Below are 23152 nucleotides of genomic sequence, written 5' to 3'. Positions count from 1 at the left end.
CACCTCCAGGTTTTGAGCATAGTTTAAAACTATTGCATTCATGTGGCCGACATAAGTTCAGTTGATACAATACATCCACTTCTTAATTAATCTCATTATATCATCCTATCCCTAACTTAAATTGAATGATGGCTTCCTTAGGGCCGTGTTATTTAATAATTATGTTGTTCAACTCTCTTTCTGTGTCTTTTAATAATTGCTATTGCCATATTAATTATACATACATATATAAATGAAAATCTCAGCATTGTTTTACATTTCTTGATTAAGTAAATTGAAAGAAAGGTAAATACAGAGTTTAATCTTATTTTACACCAGTTTAGGTAAGAGGGTTACATCTTGTATTGCTTTCATGTTTTTGCCGTCTTTTATTGACCCTCTATCTTTTATCATGGATTATTTATTGTGCAAAATCATGCTTTCATTATTTTAATGCAGTTACTACTTAATATTTACCAAAGCTCTTGTAGGTTCAACACTATATGCTAGATTGCCTAGCCTAAATTCCTTTGCAAGAGTGGTCAATTATACCAAAATCCTAATGATGATTGTGAACGAGGGTTGAAATTTGCTTTAGTACTGTATGCCTGCACACTACGTTTGTAGAAGATTGTTCAGTTCAATGGCTTCTCCCAAACTCTGTCATAATGATCACTTAGCAAACTTGTAAGTTCTAACAGTAAATTTCATTTTGGGATGGTAGTCAAATAAGGCAAGCATAATTGAAAAAATCACTTTATTTTATGACAAATATTTGTTGAAAAGTGAATCATAATTTAAATAGAGGAATGAGCATTTTTCATTATGAAACTTCCAGTGATAGCAAAAATGAATGATATATCCAGATCCTTGGATAAAGGAATGATAAACTTCCTTTAGATGAAATAAAAAAATATCTCAGAATGTATACTAATCTAATGACAATAAATAATTAAGGCAATGGCAATGAAAATCACTCACACAGCATAGATACCTATGCAAAGGAATATAAATTCCTTAACATTTTCTCTCATATGTTTGTTATATCACTATACATTACACAAATACTTATATATTGAATTTGTGAGCAATCACAGATACTTTTTGTTTCAGGTAAATTATTTAAAGTTAAACATCCTCTAAAGCAATAGCTCAAAAGAGAGGAGAATGTACTCCTGAAGATGTCACTGGACCAAAAATACTTCTCAGGTCACAAAACATAACACATGTACAAAAGATGTCTTCTTCATGAACAACAGATGCTCTGCCAACACACTGTTCATACAGATTTCATCTGTAAATTCAAGTACATTCTCATATCAACTTAACACCAGAAGAGGTAAAATATGTCATGTAGTCTTCATTTCTTCCAACAAGACATGATAGAGGTAGAGTGAAACATTCTCAACCAACATGTAATTGTCCATCAGTCTTTTGAAGGCACTTTGGTTCTCTGGTAGCTATTGAAATTACTAAACTGCAATTTCAGCTTAAAATATGCTCCAGAGAGAAGTCTTAAAATGTTTCGACCCAGGGGCTCAAGTTCATGGATGGGATGTTTGTCTTGTCATTACAGAAGTTCATAGGGTTACTGCAAAGAAATTTAGGATGAAGAATAATTACACATTTTAATCAAAAAAATAAATTGTAATTTTCAAAGTTGAAAATGATTCTTATTATTAGGTAGCACTTCTAATTTGTCCTGAGCCTTGCAATTCAGCGGATGACTAATGCAAAGAAAATATTTACAGAAATTGCATGAACCACAGTTTTTTATAAATGGTTAAAGAATCAAATGATTATTACGTAATGAAACCTCAATTATTTAAAAGATGTTTATTTTTAGAAATTAAATTTTTTGGGTTACTATTTCTCTTTTCTTATTTTAACTCCTTATATGTAATCCTTATTAAGATATAAAATATCAATTTGATTTGATATTTCATCGTTATAATTAATGTGCAAATTGATATACCTAGGAAAGTATCTACACCATAATTATGTTCAATTTTGGCATCTTAATACCATCAAATCTGGCACAACAAGTGATATGCCTTTCACATTTAGGTCCAATACCCATGAAAAAAATTTTTTCTTACCTTTCTGATGGTTTTTCGAACACTTTCTGTTGCATCCTAAGGACCTCATTGCCATTGTCACAGAATATTCGAGCCAAGGAAGCTTTCTTCAACTCTGCTATCTGGCTTGGTGTGAAAACTGATCGACTATCCTCCTGTGCTCTGTCATAAAAAAAACGATCAGCTTTCCTTGCTCTCAGCATTTGCTCTGCAATGATGCACTGGAATGTTGGTCCGACTAAACTCTTTTCAGATTTGTTTTTCTGGTATTTCTTATTAAAATCACCTATATTCTTTATTTTCCCATTGGGAAGTTCTGACATGCCACCAACATATAAGTCAATATCATTGACACTGCTGTACAATTTTTGCAGCTTCTCCACAACCTGGTCATGAAGATAAGACATTAATTAGAGAATTAATTTTACTTCATAGAAGAAATTGGACAATAAGTCATTTAATCTGAAATAATGCTAACTGATGAAAAACACATTTAGGTAGTTGATCTATTTGACATACATTTAGAAGTAGTTGAATTTGAGCTCAATCCATACTATATTTAATGTATGTAGCAACAAAACCAATGGCTATGTCAGAATTTTCATATGATTTTTTTCTGAAAAAGCATGCAGACTAATGAAAGGCTTCAGAAAGAAAGAAAAATTAAATGAAATATTATCAGAGATGTTAAAGGCACGTACTGGTAGAAATTTAACCCATAAGAAAAATAAGAATTCCATGAAAAAAACCTTATCTCAAGAATCTCTACGAGGACAGCCTAATGAGGATTGAGATCAAGGTGGGAAAATGAAATTGTGACCCAAATCCATCAATAAGTTGATTTCTCAGAAAGAGGATCCAGGAGAAAAACAAGGCAGCCTGAGATGACAAAACCAAAGGAGAAATTATCAGGATGCTAAGTTTCAGTAATTAGTAATGGAAAAGGAGAAGACAACCAGTCAGATAATCAAAACAGATCCAGGAATAGATAAGATAAAGTATGTCTCCACCTAGTGTTACAGATTTAAAAAAGAAACATATAAATCAACAAGGTTCTGCATGTGGCATTTCTGAATTAGCAGAAGGTCATTGGAAGCATTGAGTGGAACCAAATGTTCAAATGGCTTGAAAAACTTACAATGGGTTACCATGATGGAAGAAGTCTTTATATGAACGAAGTTGCCAAACATGAATTAAATATGGGAGAAAAGTTGAAGCAAAATAAATGAATGAAACCATTGAGCCATATTTCATGACATCATGCATATTATACCTGGAAGAAGTTATAAATGAGGGATAGAGCTATAGCCTTCATGGATTTAAGATGGTTGTGAAGCAATGAGTGTGTTGCATTTTGAAGAAGACAATGCTGTTATAGCAGAAAATCAAGATAAAAATGCATCAATCCTTGAATTAAAGGCAAATATTACCTTAAGGTTATATTAATGGATAATATGTATATTATAAACTGGGACAAAATAGGCTCAATGCATTTCAAGCATAAATTTGCTCTAGGCAGGCAGGCATTTATGATGAAGAGGTACATACTGATCTCATGAAATGAAATGGATAAAACAAAAAAATAACACATGAAAACTTTTGTGCAAAGTGTGGTACTCTATTGCTCAAAGACATGAACTACTGTAAAAGCAAAATGTGAAAGAATTATGACATGAAGCCTATAGCTGGAAGCTAAAAATGAAGTGGACAGCTGAAGTGAACTGAAGCTATCCTGACCTCTTTCAGCAAATGCCTCACCTTCCAGTTAGTATATACCAGTCCCCGGTAGTACTAATCCAGTTGGTACATACCAATCCCTGGTAGTACTAATATAGTTAGTACATACCAATCCAGTTAGTACATACCAATTATAGACCAAAAGGCCATAGATATAGTGAGAAGTAAAGAAAAATGCATTTTGATGCTTTCCAAAAGAGAAGAAGCAGGTGGATGGCACTTGGCATATATTGCACTTTTTACGAGTACAGCAAAATTGAAAAAAGGTCACAAAAAAAGGACCAAACAACAATATGTATTATATGATTAGTGATTCAAGTAAAATACCTATCAAGGCCCAAAGAAAACAAAAGTAGATAGAGGCTGTAGATGACAGTAGATTAAGTCAATTAATATTTGAAATGAAACACTAAAGAGTAAGAGAGGATGGTTTTACATATGTGCCCCGTAAAAGTGTTATGGTGTAACTAATTTTTTATAATTAACTTACCGACTTTGGCATCACATCCAGGAGATCATCAAACGTTTTGGCTAATGGGAGTCCACAAAGTTCTCTGTACTTGTTATATGGTTGAAGACCATGATCTCTTCCTCTTTGAATATCCAAACTGATGACATCCATTCCATATGGCTTGTCTTCCATCCAAAGAAGGCTTGTAACCTTGAGATAAAAAATTACAAATGTTTACTGTCATTCATATCCAATGGTGGTTTTGGATTATTGTTATCTTTTAATTTTGTATTGAAAAAAATGCTTAATGTATTTCAATCACAGCCTTCGGCACGGTATATGCAAAGATTATCTTATAATTTTTCTCAAATATGTGATGGAAGATTCATTAAAGAGATTTTATATTTTTTCCCTTTACATTATAGGTATCAAAAATAGTCATTTCTTTCATTGAATGGATTAATGGCTGTTTTTTATTGCTTTAATAAATGCTGCATTTTGAGTTCAATATTTCTTTCAATAGTATTCACTTTTACTTTAATCCATCACACATAACCAAAGTAAATTATTGGCCTCGCAACGACTCATCCGGGATAACAATCTTTTTCTTCTCTTTATCCTTAATAACAAATTAAAAATTTTGTAAAAATATGTTTTGAAAAAATTTGATCTAATTGAAACAATTGATGTAGAATTTATTTATTTTTTTCATTCTACTGCCATATGGAAAAATGCATATTTTGCTGTGCAATCTCAAATTTCCTTATTTAGTTAAATGAATTTTTGATTATGTGCAAATATTCACATTTAATGAGCAAATGGTTTAAGGCGGTCTCTTCCAATGAAAGACTCGGTTATGATACCTATCATAACCTCTTTTAGTGACAGCAAAAATGATAAACTTACATCTTCAGTGAACAAAAGGTCCATTTGCTGACTGTTTTGTGTGGCCATCCCTCTGATTAATGAGTCAAAATGCCCAGGTTTTTCAATCACAACAGGTTGATTGTAATGATTTCGTAGAAAAATGGTATCATTCACCTTACGATTCTCTTCGTATAACCTAGATTCAACAAAAAAATAATAATTCAAGTAAGGTTGCCAATTCAGATGAGTGAGTACAAGTTAGTTTTGTAAAATTTTAAAATTTGATGAGCATCTTTTGATTTGATTAGTAGATTTGATGTGTAATTTGAGGAAGAATTTAACAAAGTACATAAATATAAAAAATACAGAGTCCATAATATTTTTACATGCAATATTTCCACTCAAATTTTTTCAGGTTTATTTAAAAGATTTTTTTTGGCAAAATCATTCCTTGCACATTGACTATGGATTTACAATTTTTTTTAATTTTGTTTTATTGACTGAGCAACTTACTTGATGCTGCTTTCCATCATTGAGCGTGCGAAACGAATTGCAGCTGTGGCAAACTCATTGCTTGTTGATGGATCAATATCATCATTGTACTCAGTTCCTTGTTCCTCGTTCTCTGAAAATAACTTTTCATAGTATTCAGTACCTGTAGAAATAAAATAATAAAATCACTTTAAAGAATGCTCTCTTCACAAAAAGAAACACATGCCACTTTTTTCTGCAGACATATTACATATTTTATTAGACATCTATTAATAATTTTCTATTTTAATTAATATTTCTTCTTTTTAAAAATGGAGAAAAATGATATTTTAACTGGCATAAGTGCCAAGCCATTTAATTTACACTGTATTTATTCATGAAATTTTGAATGGATTGAGGTCATGCTAAAGAAAAAATAATACGTTTTACTCATCTTTTAAGTTGTTCTCATTAGAAGCAATAGCATATTACTTCAACTGCAACTTTTTTTAATTACTATTTACCCATTTTTTCTCTCCTAGGTTGTACTCTGCTTAATGCATACAGTATTTCCAATGAATCTGTACAGTAGCCGTTGGTAATCAATCCATGTAAGGTTAATTTTAGGCCGGTCCCTAACAACTATTATGCATTACATTTCACATTAATTTCCTAGTAACTTCCTTCTACTTGACTAATAAAGTACTTGAGACTAAAAGACTCATTTTTCCACTATGACTATATACAATGAATAATCTTCTGCTTACCAATGACATTAGGCAACCAATCTGAGTAGGTTATATGTTGTATTTGACCAATTACAATTCTTCGTGCCTCCTGGAACAGCTTCTCATCCTTCCAATGGGGGTTAAGCTTTGACAGTTCATCTGCTAATCTGTTGTGTTCCCTGAGCCATAGAGTATGCAGAGCAGTCAGCTGTGGGTGCTCATTGGCTCGGGAGTCCCCTGTGAAGTGAAATAGTATGAGGACCTTTAATAACAATTTACTATGATTGTAATAGCTGCAAAGTTAAAAAGCATGAGGAATGTGTACATTTAGAAAATAAATATTGATCAAATGGTCTTAAAAATTTCATTTTTCAAATTTATATTTCCAATTCCTTATAACTCATTTCCTTATTGAAATGGGATAGAAGTTAACATGAGATTTTAACAATTGTACCTAATGATACAACATTAGTCAGTGTGATGGAAAACATGATAATAGTTCCTTTAAAGAAAGTAAATATATTTCCATTTTGCTCACATTCAGTAAAAATGATCAGCTGTTTATACCTTCAACTAATTTGAAATTTATAAAAGAATCACATGTATGTCATCATCACTATCACCCGAACTGTATTTCTGTGGCTTTGATAGCATTAAATTCTATTGTTTTTTAAGTAGGTATAAATGTATAGCTCTCTCAGTATTGTCATTCGCCAGTATTAGTTAGCTAACATTATTGATTCTGCCCTGACAATTAATTGATCTGTGATTTGTGATAACTTCCTTCCAATAGTCACTTTGAGCTCAAGAACTCTTATTTTGTCATCTAGTTATCTCATTTAAATGCCCAAGAATTTAACTCCCAACTCTTGTGTAAGGTTGCAATCAGCTTACCTCCATGATAACAGTGGTGTCCCTTTATTGATATCCCTTGGCAGATATCTAATGGCTCTGAAGACACAGGGAAAAATGTTACAGTTCGTTTTCCTGTACTTGTTTCAACTTCCTGTTCTTTTACTTTCAATTTTCCACCATCATAAGATCTAACAGTTCGTTGAGTCTCTGCATCTGATCCATATATCATGGATGCATCTAGAAAATGAGTGGCTTGGTTGATCTGGAAGGAATAAATTTGGAAGATTATTTATTTGCAGAAATTTACCCTTCTAAATTCTGATTACTTTGTTAGTTTTTAACAAATAAATTAGCATCATTTAGGCTTTATTGATTGTGAATTATTCCCAATAGTTATTTCCAGCATTAGGCTTTACAACAAATATGTATGTAGACACTTTCATTGTTAACTTAGAGCTAGAAATAAACTAATTTCCTAACACAACTTGTCAACAAACCTGTTCCGTAGGCCCAAAGGTGCATCCTGGTCTAATTGTTGTGATAGATCTCACATAATTCATGCATTGCTGACGGTGTTTTTGATAGAACGGATCATTTGAAGGAATTTCAATGTGTGAACAAGATGGATGTTGGTACCGAGGGGCTAGAGGGAATCCATCATCCCTGCAGCAAGTGATTGATGCTCCTTTGTTCACTAAAATAGAGAAAGGAAACTTCAGTTACCTTTTGAGCAATGCCAATATATTTGCCCATAATTAAATTTCAAAAATATTTCAAATGACTAATCATTGGATTTTAATTAACACATCAAAAATATATCATTAGCTGCCATCGATGTAGTGAAATAGGAAATGTCAGCAACAGCAGGGATTGGGAATAGTTAGATACTTGAAAAATTTGAGAATATAAGAACATATTCTTCTCGGTCAAATGCTCAGTGAGAAACTAAATGCGGTTTTCTTGGAAAAAAGAACATCATTAATTATGAGTTCTTTTCAACTGAGGATGTGCATGAATAGTCATTTGAATTATATATGTAATTTAATGGTTTTTGTGAATGGGCAGGTGCTCATGGATACATTATTAAAGAATTATTTGCCCAGATATACTCACACATTGTTGCAGATGGTGTGTGGGCCAAGTCATGCTCAACAAATTGGGTCCATTGCATCAAGCTCAATGTAGTTACTTGGTCAGGCCTGTCCGAATCTGGTGACAAGGATGCACTTATGTGCCTGGCACTTGGAAGTGGATTACCACTTACAGATCGTCTCATCTGCTGGATGCCTGTTTAATTAGAACAGTTAACATTAAGACTCCATTTAATTTTGCATTGCTTTATCAAAATTATTTCGTGTCAACTATATCAGCATTAAATCTTTTCCACAATATCCTTTCTGAAAATTTAATTTTAAAATTTATGTTTACTCTGAGCACTTTAAATTAGAAAATGAATGCATGCATGGTTTGCTGTCTCTTTGATTAGGCACTCACCATCTGCATAATTAGGGAAAAGAAGCCTTCTGTAACCAGTATAAGTTTTTCCCAAAGCAGGGTTATTTGGATTGTTGCAAGAACCATCTTCCATCCGATAGGGAGAGTTTTTGTGGCACAATAGGTTAGCGGAAGTGATTATCTCATTTTCTCCTCCTTTCTTCCAGTCACAGTGCTTTCCAACTTCAGTATTTCCAAGGTCAATCGTGGACAGGAACTCTACACATTTATCTCCCTTGTATCCATATCTATTGTAGAAAGAGATATCATAGGAAATGATTAACACCCATTAATTGTTAGAAAAATTAATGATGATACCATAACTGTAAAATAAATGTAATGCCATACTTTAACATTTGCCAAATTTAAGACTTTTTTTAGAATGAATTATCCGGTATTCGTTGAAATCTTTGGACCATAATTTCAAATTTACATTCTCTGGTATTTATTGTGATGATCTTTACAGATTGAAATTGAATTAAACCTCACCGTTTGCACAGGGTGTGTGTCAGGTGTAGGGATGCTCTTGCTGCCAATAGACCATTTCCTTGGCGCCTTAAAGATTCCTTCTTGGGATATGAGGCTATCAGCTGGCCATGCTCAGCAGAACCCTCCAATACCCTCACGTTTGCATTTTCTATACTGAGTTCGAGGCGCAAGGAACGTCCAAGGACATCCTTCACGTAGTTTAACGATCCGGCTACATCTTCTGGAGTCACTTTTGGAAAATTTGAGGATGCCTTCCCACTCATCTCACTCATGAGGAAGAGGGGTGGAATTCCAGAGCCATCCCATGGGGTTGCTTCTTGCCGAAGGGCGCCTGAATTGTTCAGATAAATGTTCCAATGTTAGCACCCTATATTTTTGATTTGATAGAATTTGAAATGTTTTATTTCCAAAATTGCAAACATTTAATTTGAAAAATCAGTGATGAAGTTGTTATTTTAAATTATATGGATATTTATGGGTCTTTCTGCTATTTTTCTGATTGTAAAATTCATTTTACCATCACTGAAATAGTACATTAAGACTTCTTTAGTTATGCACAGCTGACTGTGCAAATTCCAAGTGCCAAGTTCCAATGTTGCATACCCAAGAATGAATTAAAGAAAGGTGTAATCCAAGAGATGAGATGCTTTGAGGAGAGCATAATCAAAAGTTGCTACTGCTCTAGTAACAAGGGTTGAAAACTCTGGAGAGTATGAAAATCATTAGAGTTCAATTTATTCAATGGAGACCTATATGCTACATCAATTTTGCCCATTTTCACAATGCATTGTATTAGATTTGCAGCTATTCTGAGCATTCAGCTAGCTTCTAAAACTCAACTGATCATTGTTTTTGTTACCTACGGTGTTAGAATACAAATTCTTCAAGGGAATTTTATCTTTGGAGAGAGTCGGGGAAAGGGGGATAAGGGGTAGAATTTATGCTACCTACATCATCACTCACCTGACTGAAGTTTAGCATAGAATGAAGGCAAGATTCTTGGTGTGCCAATTGGCTGTCCTTCTCTGCTGTAGTTGACAAGACCGGTCAATTGGGATGCCGTCCATAACACAGCACCCACCATAACAGGGACTGCCACCATTGTAAGAAGAACTGTGAATGATAGGAAATAAAGATATTAGGATAAGGCACATTTTTATATGTGAACTGGAAATCTTTGCCAATGAGCTCCATCTGCATACCTGCCTTCAAGTAACCCTTACTTGACATCAAGTCTTAAAGCATTGAATTACATAATCAATGATTGAAATATAATAAACTACTGAGCATTATATTAGTTTATGGGTATTTTGTTTCTTTTATGGGAAATCAAAATATATGATAAAGTAATGAACTAGTTGGTAATCAGCAGAATATACTAAAATGCTGATTTCATTGGTATAATTTGCATATATTTAAGTATAGTTTTGCATATAGTGTGTAAGTATAAATAAGTATAGTGTAAGCTACATCGTAAGTATAGTGTGCATCAGATGACACGATATGTACTTAGGGAAAATTTGCCATTGCAAGCTTACCTAGTTTGGGTTTGACCTCAAAACAAAAAGCCCAATATAAATGTGCACGCAATAAAATAAATGCCATTAAACAGAGATCATTCCTTGCCTATGTGTGCAAAAATCTGGCTGCTCATCCAATTCAGAATATGGAATTCCAGCACACCAATAGTAACTGGCTGTGGTCATTGATGCTTGATATGCAATAATGGCAGGCAATAAGTATTATATCAATGTAACTGCTCTTTCTTACTTCTAGACAAAAAAGTGGTCAAAAGATGCCTCTTATATACATACAAATCTACAACGAAATTTATCTGAGAGTGGGAAAAGAATGGGCCCATCTATAATGTTGAACTCTCTAAGCTCATGTAGTTCCCTGATCTTATCACATATCTTTAATTTGGGGAAATTAAAAAATGACGCCTGGTCAATCGGAACTTATTACTGAACATTCTTCACGTCCAAGTGTAGCAGAATTCAATATTACCAATCACACAGGATATAATCGAATAAAGAATAATAGATTTTATTCTCGCCTCTCTTCTGTCTACTTTTTGTTATTGGCAAACAAGGAATCATTAACAACACTGTGAATGCATACAGCAGAAATATGGAATAGTTCCATTCCTTGTAATTTCTTAATTCCAACTCTGGTCATTGCAGTGTGAACAGGTACTGCAATCAGATACTGGATTTTCAAAGTTCAGTAGGTTCCTCATTCAGATTTATACATTTCGATAATAACTACGGTCTGATGTTATAAAAGAAGATGCCCTTGTGATTCTATCAGTAAGACGTTTTTTTAGCATCAAGAGGCGTATGAGTATTTAAAAAGAGCAATTAAATCACAGGACATCATTATAGCCGTGCCCGTGGTCTTCGTAGTGCAGAGCCTAATACCCACTGTAATGCTTCGCCCACGCTGAGCCAACTGGAATGGCATTTTCTTCCCTTCTATTGGGATTAAGAAATAACAATGCCCTTTGAGTACTTTTCGAGAGGAACCCTGAAGGATTTGACCAAGCAAGCCTTGACAATGAACGCTTGAGGCGCATTCTCTTTAGTTGCGTGACGATCCATGGCAATGGATTGTGTTTCCCGGAGTGTGACGACGGTTTCACGACACATCACCGCTTGCAGATCTGTGATCCCCACTCGGTGGAATGGTCCAGCTACGAGAAGAAGTCTGATGATTGAAGTGGGTCACTATATATCCCTATTCACCCTAAGGACTTAACTATTTACTTTCGAGAAACCCCGTCACATTCATGCCAATTTGCTCTGTTTTCAAGCTCTCAAGCCATAATATTTGAAGTGATAGGTTTTTGTAAAGGCGGGGATGGGAAATCCGGGTGATTGCGGTGTACTCCGGGAACTAAGTAAAGTAGGGAGATATATTACTCAATGTGGGGAATTAAGAGTACTTCCATTGCAGATCAGTTTCAAAATTTGAGTTTCAACCTTAGCTGGTGACTTGGAGAAGTATAACGAGTTACTCACATTTCGACCGCACGTACGTACGTTACTAATGTTCCGTACTCCCAATGAAAGTTTTGGCGTGGCTATATGAGCGGAAAAGTTTTTAATAATCCCAAATCTCTTAAGCACTACGCTTCGTATTTCTCCAGTAATTTTTGTACAATTTCTTAATTAGCTAATTAATTCTATTCCAATAATGATTTTATAGAAAATTATAGGATTATAGTTTCAAGATAATGCCAAAAGTTTGGGAAAAAACGTCAATTTTCAATTGCAAATATTGATAACATTCCTTCGCATGCAACTGTTGAAATTTGCATTTAACAATAAATGGATTACTATATTGAGTAAAAAAATCGAATTCATAAATTAAAAAATTAGATACACCAATCAAGCTAAGTAAAATAAAAACATCAACGTATTCGAAATTTTACTGTAGTCTACGAGCGTCACGAGTTTCACGTGCCTGTCGAATCTAATATTCGTCCATCGAATTATTCCTATACTAAGAATCATAATAGTAATGAACGGATTTCCTTCCCTTCCCAATAGTTTTTAATGAAGTTTCAAACGAATCTAATGGATTTTTCTTTAGCTGTTTAATATGAAAATGAAATTTTTTGTGGGTCTTGAATGTTTTAGAGGTACTGAAAATGATTACCATGCGGAGTAACATTACTTAACCTTTTCATCCGAATATTTTCCTCCTATTCGTTCGATGAAGTCTCCTCAGTGCCGATCGCCTGACGTTTCGATCTCTGCTCTCCCTTGTTAGATCAGGACATCCAGTTAGAGACATATCAATATTGTACAAAGTTAATTATTATCATGTCGTTATAACTCCCAAGTATTTTACGTAGACCGTCGTGGTTTTATCGAGGTCTCATTCTACAGATGTTTAGGAAATCGACTTTCTTTTCTCCGAAGATAAATCTTAAAGCTAAATCTTAGAGTTTTGTTCGGCAAAAATGTCATAAACGCATGCAGAAAGCATAGAATTTAAGCTTTAATTTCTCGCTACAGAACATGTTGGGTTAGCAGGGAAGCGGATTTTTGGACAGTAAGAAACTCATTCCTTCACGTTTTCGAGACATTAAAACATTTAATCTGGTTAATCATCAATAATATAGGAACTTGGAGTAATTTAAACTGAACTATTATGCTTCCACCACTTTTTTTTACGCGGGCGGTAGACGCGCCGGACGGGGTGCGACCCACGGACTGAAGGTTGGACGCTAATCCTCCCCACATGTGAGCTGGGAAATGCATACGGACAAGGCACCATTGTGGGACTTTTAATTGACGGGATGCAGCGAGTTGATAAACTCGCAGAACGGATGAATAAAGAAACTCTATTCACAGTTCTTAATCGAAAATCCAAATAAAAATTCGTTCTTATCACATTTTATTATTTGAATGCATGAGCGAACGCCTCTTTCACGCGTTATAGGTTCTTTAATCTTTTGGAGGTTCTGCGGTCGTCCGATAGGCTCGCTTTTTCCCATACCGTTCTCCGCACGACCTTTCGGAACGACTTCACGAAAGAAACAAGACGAAATCTCCCGGGGAAAGCTTACGCGGGTGTTAGACAACGGAGAGCCATGTCCTCATAAAATAAGAAAAAAAAATCATCGCGGCCCCTTCGGTTGGCCCTCATTTTCACCCCGTGGGGCCAACGAACGCTGCCTGCATCTTCGCCTTCACCTCCAGCCACCTCCGAAGTCCGTCCCCCCTCTCTGGAGTTACACCTTCGTCTCGGATGTGCGGTGGTAACCGCAGGCGAACGCCGTGAAGGAATGGAGGGGGAGGAGTGAGTTGGCATAGGGATGTTCGGAGGAGGAGCGAGGGGAGGTTGCGGAGTGGGGGTGGCAGAGGGAAGGAAACAGCATCACGCCGCGAGCACGTGGTCAGCGGCTGACAGTGAGAGCTAAAGGAGGGGAGGAGAGAGTCGGGGGGGCTGGAGTGGGGCCGACCAACCAGCTGAGGGGCACCCTCCCTGTTGTGAAGTTTTTCTAAGCGCCGTCGGGGCAAAGGATTCCGAATAGAAAAAGTTTCGGCGCATTATCGTCTAGAAGGGCGGTGTACTCAAAACAGCAGGACGAAATTGTTTCTTATCTTATTAGGCCAGTGAAGGAAATTCTTAAATCATCCATAAATACATAACACATTAGCATAATAGCCATTATACATAAACTGTTTTTTCTTCTTCCTACGGCTGTTCTCCCTACGTTCTCCACCATACGCCACCGCGACGGCTTGTGAGGTGGTGAGCAGATGTACATGGCCATATCGATAAGAGAAACGATATCTATCCTTCATAAACTTCCGACCATACCATTCTTCCCAATGAATGGTATCGTGACATAAAATATTTTTTCATGAATGACAGAAGTAATTTGAAATGAAGGATAACATTCTCAGCAGCAAAATACAACGCCCAATTTATTTTTACCAGGTGCTCTCCAAGTCGTCGCTAATCAAGCACCAAAATTTCGAGTCATGCTATCTACCACATGACGAAGAAAACTTGAAAAGGAAGGAAAAGTGGCAAAAAAATTTAAGCTTAGTCACACATTCTAACCGTGAATGCTGTTCTTACGAAAGAAAAAGCGGATGTTTAGGTAATGAAATTACTTATTTTCCTCGCAAAGGTGAACTTTTGTAAATTAAAAAAAAACGAGTGATTATTCCTTTATGAGGCGCAAAAATAACAATGGGATGATTCACCGAAATTTGAAATTATCCTTGTTTTTAAAAATCAACTACTCTCAGCGAGCGACTTGAAAAGGTGTCTGAATATCGCACACAGCTGTTTTTCGTTTCAATAACAGATTACCTCGTCTGTGTTGATACTTGGTATCGCGTCGATATGAACCGAAGAACGGAAATACAAATTAAAAAGCTACTAGTAAACCATTAAGATATAAGGCCGTCCGATGCAATATCGGGAAATTGCTAATAATTATAGTTGATAATTTTGCTTTCATACGTATTGAATAAACGTTTATAATTATGAGCTTAATTTAATATATACAAGCGTATTTGACGTTTATCACGTGGTTCCTCGTATCGCATAGTGCCGTTCGTTTCTAATAGCACATTTAGATAATATTCATTCATAAAATAGTTCAACAATACTTATGAAGCACAATAATGTATATTTTTTTGGCAAAAAGCTGTTTTTCATAGCTAACGCGTGATAACAGTTGCGCGTACTTCAAACGGAACATTTAAGTTTTATGAAAGTGAGGGCAAAATAGAATTTTAGTTCTATGAATGAAAGTTCTATTTGATGTAGTATGATTTAACTTAGTATTGCCATATTCTAACAGCATAGTAGTATGTTAATCATCGGTTAAATGGTACTCTTTGGCACCCACTATCTAGATTTGAATCAATATATCCAAGTTATTACACGGTAAAAATACAAGAACTATTAAACCTATGGGTTAGGATACATCGTCAAGTAGGATCATCATCAACTAATAAAATATGGCTTTCACTTCGAAAAGCTATTTAAATGAAGGAGTTAAACTACTGATCGATCTGAAATCCTTTTCGACAATAATTGAAAGTAGTAATAATTATAAGTTCATTTCAAGTTGTGTCGAAGTTCGTTCTTAAGTCGGAAGCCTTACATTCATCTATCTTTCCTGTGGATTCTCGAGGATATATATTCCACTCCTATTGTTCAATGCAATCTACTGAGTGAGATAAGTTTATTCTATTTGTCGTTATTCCACGATTGAAGTCACCATGAGTTGGGTGTTTTTTTATTTCGATGACCCAGTCATTTGGGTGCCGTCCATGGCCCAGATAGATGTTTGAGGATAAGGTCCTTTATCTTTGTTTCTTTCTAAAATAAAACAAAAGAAATCTGCTTCTTTAAATAAATCCATTCTTTACTTGTCCCTAACCTCTCGCTTCGATCATTATTGAGGGCGTTATGTGAACATGAACCTCCGGAATACGACCCCGTTACTTGAACATAAGGTTATTCAGGGAACCATTTATTCGGAAATACTAATTGCCTGTTTCATATATTTTCTATTGTACATTAACGGTAGTATTTTGTACAAATAACTGCTTTGTTTACAAAAAAGAACAACAAAATGATACGTACTGAAAGGTCTATTTCAATGGCAAGAGCAGCATGGAGATTCTAAATGAAGAAACTTTAATTAATGGTGCGCTCCAAAAAGCATTTCATTTTAGCATAATATGAATTGCACTTCATTAAATAGCATCTAAATAGCACCCTTGCAAATGACCCAATAGCAAAATTGTTAATATTGGTTTTAGAGGAAAAATGTTCCATTTCGCTCTCACCGTGCGAATATTACTACATTATGAATTTACTCTCGAAATTGAATCCTACAAAATACGTGGTTTCGTAAATGACATAAACAGGCAAGGGATTTCGGGTCTCTTTTCATTCTATTGTTCCTCAAAATATATCGACATGTAATTTTTATTTCATCCCACTTCGGAAAACCAGAACTTATTATATTGCAAACATTAAAAAAATTGCATAAAATAAAGCAAGGTTTTGATCTTTCAGAGAGATTTCATCTCATGCCCCTACCTCTACCGGCGCAAGACACGTACGTACAAATTGAGCAGAATATCTAGAAAAAAATTATCACTATGCACAAAAAATATTTTCGAAATCATTGGCCTTCACCGTATTTAATAATTATCACGAGATGGGTCTGTATAGCATACAAAAATATTTCGGAGAGTTTTCTTATTGTGGAGTACTTTTGTCCGCAATGCTATCTAAGGATGCCAAAAAGTGGGCAACATTAATTCAATAAAAAATAATATCCCCTGTAAGCACTTTAAACCGAGGAATTCATGTAAATTTCGTCTAGACAGGGTCTAGACGAACTACACTAGAGAAGGTCTCGATTTTGGGAAAACTCAATAAAGAGTTTAGAATTCAATAAGCAATCACTGCGCTATTTTCTTTTGTTTTCTAAAAAATAGGAGAATGTCATTGCCGGGTCGTTCCGATGAGCAGCATCGCAAAAGTCAGAAATGATAATGAGTAAAAAGCTATGCTTATGCTCATATTTTTAATCCCTCAGGATTTTTATAATAAACCAATGAAACGAAAATTTAGGAATTCATTTTTTTCAAAATATTTCATTCCAACCCAGCCAAAATAAAACTTATCGTTTATCTTTTTTCGATGTTAATCTTAATATAACTCCCATTCTCTTAATTAATATTTTAAATCCAGATTTTCACTTAATACTAAAGTTTGCAAATGTAAATGCATCAATGACATAATGTAAAAGTATCACTATACCCAGACAAGCTCGGTGTTCCAGCAAATCTACGTTTAACATTTAAACTAAACATCAAATTTTTCGTCAAAATAAAAGGGTACTAACCTCTGAACTCAAATTTCTGACCATAATTCGTCATAAAATCACTTTACGAGCAACTACCTATTTCATGCCGCAGTTACACAGTTGATTTCACTGGCTAGACATTATTGCAAACGTATAAGAGCACTTAACCAGGATATTAAATGATAGTAGTTCAAGTTTTATTATTTTTTCATGTGCTTCTTTTAAATGCTTATTCATAAAATTTCCCCGCGCGTCGACTGCATTTCTACGGAATGCCGCCGACGAAATTCGTTCGCTAATGCACGTTATTCATTTCCTATCCTCTCTCCCTTTTCCTTCCGCTACGGTCATAGGAATTTTCCGTCGTCCTCCGCGTGATCCACACCCACCGGTGAAATTTCGATTATGACTCGACGCCGAGCAAGTGGCGCGATGTTTTGAAAGGCGAGAAGTAACACCATTGTATGGCTTTCAGGCACCACCGCTGCTCACGCTGCGGGAGCGTCGATTACTCGCGACGTGAAAAACCTTCCACAAAGCTGTGCTGTTGGACGCACGCCTGCTGTGACCACCGCTTATTTATTTTACTGGTAAGATTAGTCATGTTTAAAAATTTTAATAAAAAATCTCCCCCTCCACCCGATTAATTTTATTCCAGCGGACTCACCCTCTAGGAACCTTGCGACTTTCCTCCCTCTCCCCGACTCATCATCCTCTTTCCTCCCGATTCTCTCGTTCTCGGACATTTCACAGTTCTTCACACTTTCGAGGGCCGCTTTGTCTTCTGGCGGTGGGGACTTCTGCATCTTCTGGTGAAACCAATGCGCCAGGGCCTTGGCGGATTCCGGCAACCTCTCCCCCTCGCCTATCATCGCCTTCTTAAGGCTCGCGATCTTCATCTTCCCAGAGCGACAATCCAAGAAGCCGCCGGATTCCTCCTTCGCCTACTCCGTCCCGACTCCTCTTCGTTCTGTAGTTGCACGGCGTCGACAATGTTCGCCCTCGCGTGCTATGATCCTTTTAAGTTCGATGAATAGATTAGTCGACAGACGGACTTCTACTGTTATAAACTAATCACAACAAGGGGTTTCGGCGTGGCCAAGATCTCTCTGCACTCGGTGGGATTAGTGACAGCTGCTGCTGCTCCGTGAGCTGCCAGCTGGGAACTGAACCTTGCTCCGCGCGCGCGTCCGGTGTGTATATAGGAGAGCGCTCTCGGGCGGTGGGGAAGTCGGGGATGTTGGGATAGGGGAAGGGCGGTGGGCAAAGCAAATGGGGAAGAGGGGAATCGCGTGGTTTGAGCGTGCAAGAAAGACAACGCAACCCTCCTCCATCCATAGCCCTTCAGTCGAAGGGTTCGTGGACGACCTCGCGACTCTTCTCAAGGGTGCGTCTGGAGTGGGTTGAAATATTTTAACATTTTCATCTTGCTCATTCTTGAAATGTATCTTTCATTTTAAGGTATTTCTAAGCCCGTGAAAACTACTTTCATATTCGGAAACCGGCTCGTGACCCGTAGTGTAAAATCAATCCTTTCGTGCGCTGCTCCATCGGAAAAAATTGTCGCTTTTTTTATCAACTCACGTCATTGACCCCGAATCGATGTCAAATCAGAAATATTTTCAAGTATAACTGTGCATAAATTCAGAATGCTGAATTCTACGCGTCGGACTTAAGGTATTATAAGAAATCCACCGGAAAATTAGGCCTCATGCGAGCAGCATTGTTTCCTAACCATACGTGTATCACAACTAATCTCAATAAGACCAAGGAGAACGGAAGGTAGGGAAATGAAGTTATAACTTTGAAACTATTATCGCATTTGTTTCTTTATAAACCTCCAGTTCTCGTCTTATTGTGAAAGAAGAGGCTATCAACTGTTAACGTCTTCCTTTATGCACTACACTGAATTGCCATTGAAAACCACAAGAATTTGAAATAAAATGATCGTTTTTTACCTCCCTTTCCTTATTTCTGTAGGTTGAATAAAATTTCTATCAAGTAGATCTGTTTGCTCTCATTGTCATTTTCCCAATTGACTGTACCATTTTAGTTTCATTCCGCACACATATTAGCTAAAGACCTAATTAGGCCTGATTTAGAATACAGGTATGCTGCTAGTGTATGGGATCCTCACGAAATTGGATTGATTACCGATTGGGATCGCGTGCAGCGTAGAGGAGCTAGATTTGTAAAACGCTGATATGATAAACTTAGTAACTTATCCATAATATTAGAGGGGTTAGGCTGGGAATCACTCACAAAACGAAGATTTAATTACATATTAAATATTTTGAATTAATGGGAAGGATTTTCTTTAGCAGTGATGTTGAAAATGTATTACTATCCCCATCGTACTACGATAGGAGAGATGATGTCAATAACATTAGAGAGTATAAGGGTAGGAGAGGTAGATTTTAAGATTTAATTTTTTCCACGAACGATAAGGGAAGAGAATAACATTATTCGACCGACGAAGGGTCATATTCGGGTCAAAGTTATTCTTGTGTGTATTCACCCCTTGCCACACAACCTAGCGGTGGCTTGCAGGGTACTAAAATACCTACTTAAACCTAAAAAGAATTCTTCGTCAGATACATTTAGGGTCCAACATTTTATTGTTTTTATCAATCCAATAATTCAACATTTAAAAATTAATCGCTTCGGGTCACATTCGATCATTAGGTTTTCTGTGTATATTATTATGATAGGGAATATGGGTTCCATTTGAAAATTCCCGAAGCATCATTTTGCTTATGTTTGTTCGCTGATCTGTTTCCCTTGTAAAACGACAAAAAAACAAATTATGGGCTTACGGCAAGCTTAAATTGTTAAATTTTGAATTTCAGAAGCTTCAATTTCGTCTTATGGCTGGCATGGTGGTTGAAGATGTTCACTGGTTTTCCACCGGGTCATTCCATTTACGAGCTGCTTCTGCCCGGGGGTGTATACCTGTGCGCATTTATTGATTGCTGCTTCACGTGTCCTCCATGAGGACGTGCCCCGCCAGGGACAACCAATGGCGCATCTTTTAAAGAAGTTTTCCAGTGTTTCCATTTGAAGAGCGATTCACACCCAACCGAAATATTGAGAAAGAGAGGTAGAACGGAGGAGTATGTTCAGAGATTGATGAGAATGATAAGATTCAATAGGAACAAGTTTTCCAGACGTGTCTTCTCATTTATCGAATACTTAGTAATTTAGTTGATTTTCATAAATAAATATATTAATTCAAGTCAATGCCACCACGTGTATCCTGAGTATACTCTGAGATTCGTTTTCATTTATGTTATCACTTTCAAATCCAGTTCTGAAGATGACGTGGTCAAGGAACAAGCACATGCCAGACGCTCCCCAATCCAGGGAATTTCCCAGCATATGAGTGATTTTTCTCACGTCCCGCATTAATACTCAAATTTCCGCTAACTTAATATTTCGTTCTCAAATTTTTGAAAATTCAAATCATATTGGTCTCAATTTTCGAACGATAACCTGTGTTTGTTTTTGATAAGTGTTTGTTTTTGAATTATTGAAATTTATTCCGTATGCCCGCGCGAATAAAATAAGAAAGGGGATCAGGATGACGAAGTCATTAGTGAACCGGTTTTACACCCCTAAGACCCCAATTCAAATGAATGTTGTGAATTTTACAACTTGCGACCACAGCGATGTTATTTCACAGGCACTTCTTCCACTCGATTTAGTGTTCTTGTTTGCTGACTCGGGGTCGTTTACTAGAATGCTAAATTTCATTTTGGATGCAAATCATACTCGCGGGTCACACCATTTGGGAACGTTGGAGATGGTGAGATTAGAGGAAGGAACAATGGAGGGTTTAGCTGAGGGAAAGAAAGGATTTGGGACGTTAAATTCTGCCTCGGGGGGAGGGGGGGGGGAGGCGGAGGAGTTGTAATCTCAGATTTATGATATTAGGTTTCCCGTGGTGCGAAGGCTGTCGCAAAATTTTGAATTAATGAGGCGATAAATTACGGGAATGTTTTTAGGTTTTTTAGGTCGCGAAAAATGACGGAGTTTCTGAAAAACAAGGGAGCTGATATTAGTGTTCGATAGCATTTGCTGTGAATTGTGGTGATTTGCTTAGTATTCTTCTTTTTGGAATATGCCCATGCAGGAGCCACGTAGATGAACGTGCTTAATACTAGTGATCTTACTAGTATGGATGGACAGGTGACATTTTTACAAGCCACCTCAAGGGTGTGCGGCAGGGATTAATACACACCAGACTAATTTTGATCCGAATATGACCCTACCGCGGTCGGGTAGTGTTAATCTGATCCCTAATCGTTCGTGGAAAACTACATCTTAAATGGAGATGGAGATAGGCGAGGAATTCTTGAAGAAAGGAACAAGGGTAGATCTGCTTTTCGCCAGGGTGGAAATGTAGTTTTACATACATGGTTCGAATCCTGGTGGCGGATTTTTCATTGGTATCTAGAACCTTACTTTTGTACTATTCGGAAAGCACTCCAAGAGGGGTCCGTCAGATAGGGCGTTAAATAGAGGTCCCCTCGGCATATTTCGAATAGAGTAGGTTTTTTCCACCCTACCCCGATTCCCTGAAAATCCTTCCTCGACCATATTACCTACTCATTCCGGGTGGTGCAAATTAACTCAGCTGTCGGCCGCCTCCCTTTATAGCTAAATGGACTTATGATCTATTACGGCATGGAAAACTATCTCAAGTTACTCACGTTTAAAGTTAATGAATATCCAGCGCCCACCTGTTATAATGATTGACCTAAACAAAGAAGTTATTACTTTTTAGAATGGCAAAACGATCAGCTCGCTACCGGAGAAATATAGTATATCACAATGCTTTATTCTCTATTATTTTCTGCAAGTTTTGCTGTTTAATAATGTTGAGTGTTTGATTAGCTTATCCTTCGTGATTTTTTGGGATGTAAATGTGTGACGTGGTGACGACCGTGATTGGGAAATTTTTATCAGTGAAATTCATTCAGCAAGCAAAGTTAAGAATTTCCTGAATAGTTAATAGCAGACAGAGAGAGGAGATTATGGGAAGAGCGCGACACCATGCATGGTGAAACTGTTGAAGGTATAACTCTTTGGCTCCGGAATGTGATAATACTGAATGAAGTTTGACTAACGGCCGCTTACGGCGTCACATCATTTTTGGAGGGCACATTTTAAGAAAAGGACAATGTGTCAATATCAGTCGTTGGTATCAATCGTTGTAATATGACATTTTTCGTCTTTTACCGATAAGATTTTTTGCTGTCATGAATGATTTTACGGCATAACATTTACGGTGAATTAATACTAAACTAAAAAATCTCTCTCAATAGCTCTCAGTTAGCTTTAATGAAAAAAATTTACATGCCCCAAAATAAAGTCAGTCAATCCTTTGCAAAAGCGAAATGGCACAAATTGAATACCTATACCCTAGAGTGATGGTTTTCAACCTGCGTTCCGGCGTACCGATGTATTAGCACCTTGATACTAAACCCTGAATCCTGTTGTTATGTCAATAAAGAGTAGGAATCGGTATCTGGGCACAAAGAAGTATCTTTGAGAAGGATTTTTTCCTTTCGTAACTCTATGACAAACATACCTAGCTGTCTTGCCCTGGTAAAAAATCCTGATGATGGCATACTTAATTTGT

The 23152-nt window shown here is 36.4% G+C and overlaps 1 protein-coding gene across 2 annotated transcripts in view; it reads right to left on the bottom strand.

Moving 5' to 3' along the window:
• Positions 1 to 721: 721 nt before the first annotated feature.
• LOC139691012 (peroxidase-like) overlaps positions 722 to 23152 on the bottom strand; it is a 38455-nt gene continuing 16024 nt past the window's right edge. The window contains exons 1-13 of one of the 2 annotated variants that reach the window (XM_071588724.1): positions 18176 to 18665; positions 10113 to 10262; positions 9150 to 9480; positions 8661 to 8908; positions 8280 to 8453; positions 7664 to 7860; positions 7206 to 7428; positions 6351 to 6548; positions 5626 to 5767; positions 5152 to 5308; positions 4285 to 4455; positions 2079 to 2443; positions 722 to 1570 (exon numbers count right to left, since the gene is read on the bottom strand). In XM_071588724.1, the coding sequence (XP_071444825.1) occupies positions 1495 to 1570; positions 2079 to 2443; positions 4285 to 4455; positions 5152 to 5308; positions 5626 to 5767; positions 6351 to 6548; positions 7206 to 7428; positions 7664 to 7860; positions 8280 to 8453; positions 8661 to 8908; positions 9150 to 9480; positions 10113 to 10262; positions 18176 to 18407 (2664 nt within the window). In that variant the 5' untranslated portion in view covers positions 18408 to 18665 and the 3' untranslated portion in view covers positions 722 to 1494. Of the gene's footprint in view, positions 1571 to 2078; positions 2444 to 4284; positions 4456 to 5151; positions 5309 to 5625; positions 5768 to 6350; positions 6549 to 7205; positions 7429 to 7663; positions 7861 to 8279; positions 8454 to 8660; positions 8909 to 9149; positions 9481 to 10112; positions 10263 to 18175; positions 18666 to 23152 lie in introns of those variants that run through there. The other variant, XM_071588725.1, reaches the window with a different exon arrangement.

Source organism: Hetaerina americana, unplaced genomic scaffold (assembly GCF_022747635.1).
Source record: "Hetaerina americana unplaced genomic scaffold, ioHetAmer1.1.p SCAF_3, whole genome shotgun sequence".
NCBI classification, from domain to species: domain Eukaryota; kingdom Metazoa; phylum Arthropoda; class Insecta; order Odonata; family Calopterygidae; genus Hetaerina; species Hetaerina americana.
The sequence above is the reverse complement of the archived record's forward strand: the minus strand, read 5'-3'. Positions and strand labels throughout refer to the sequence as shown.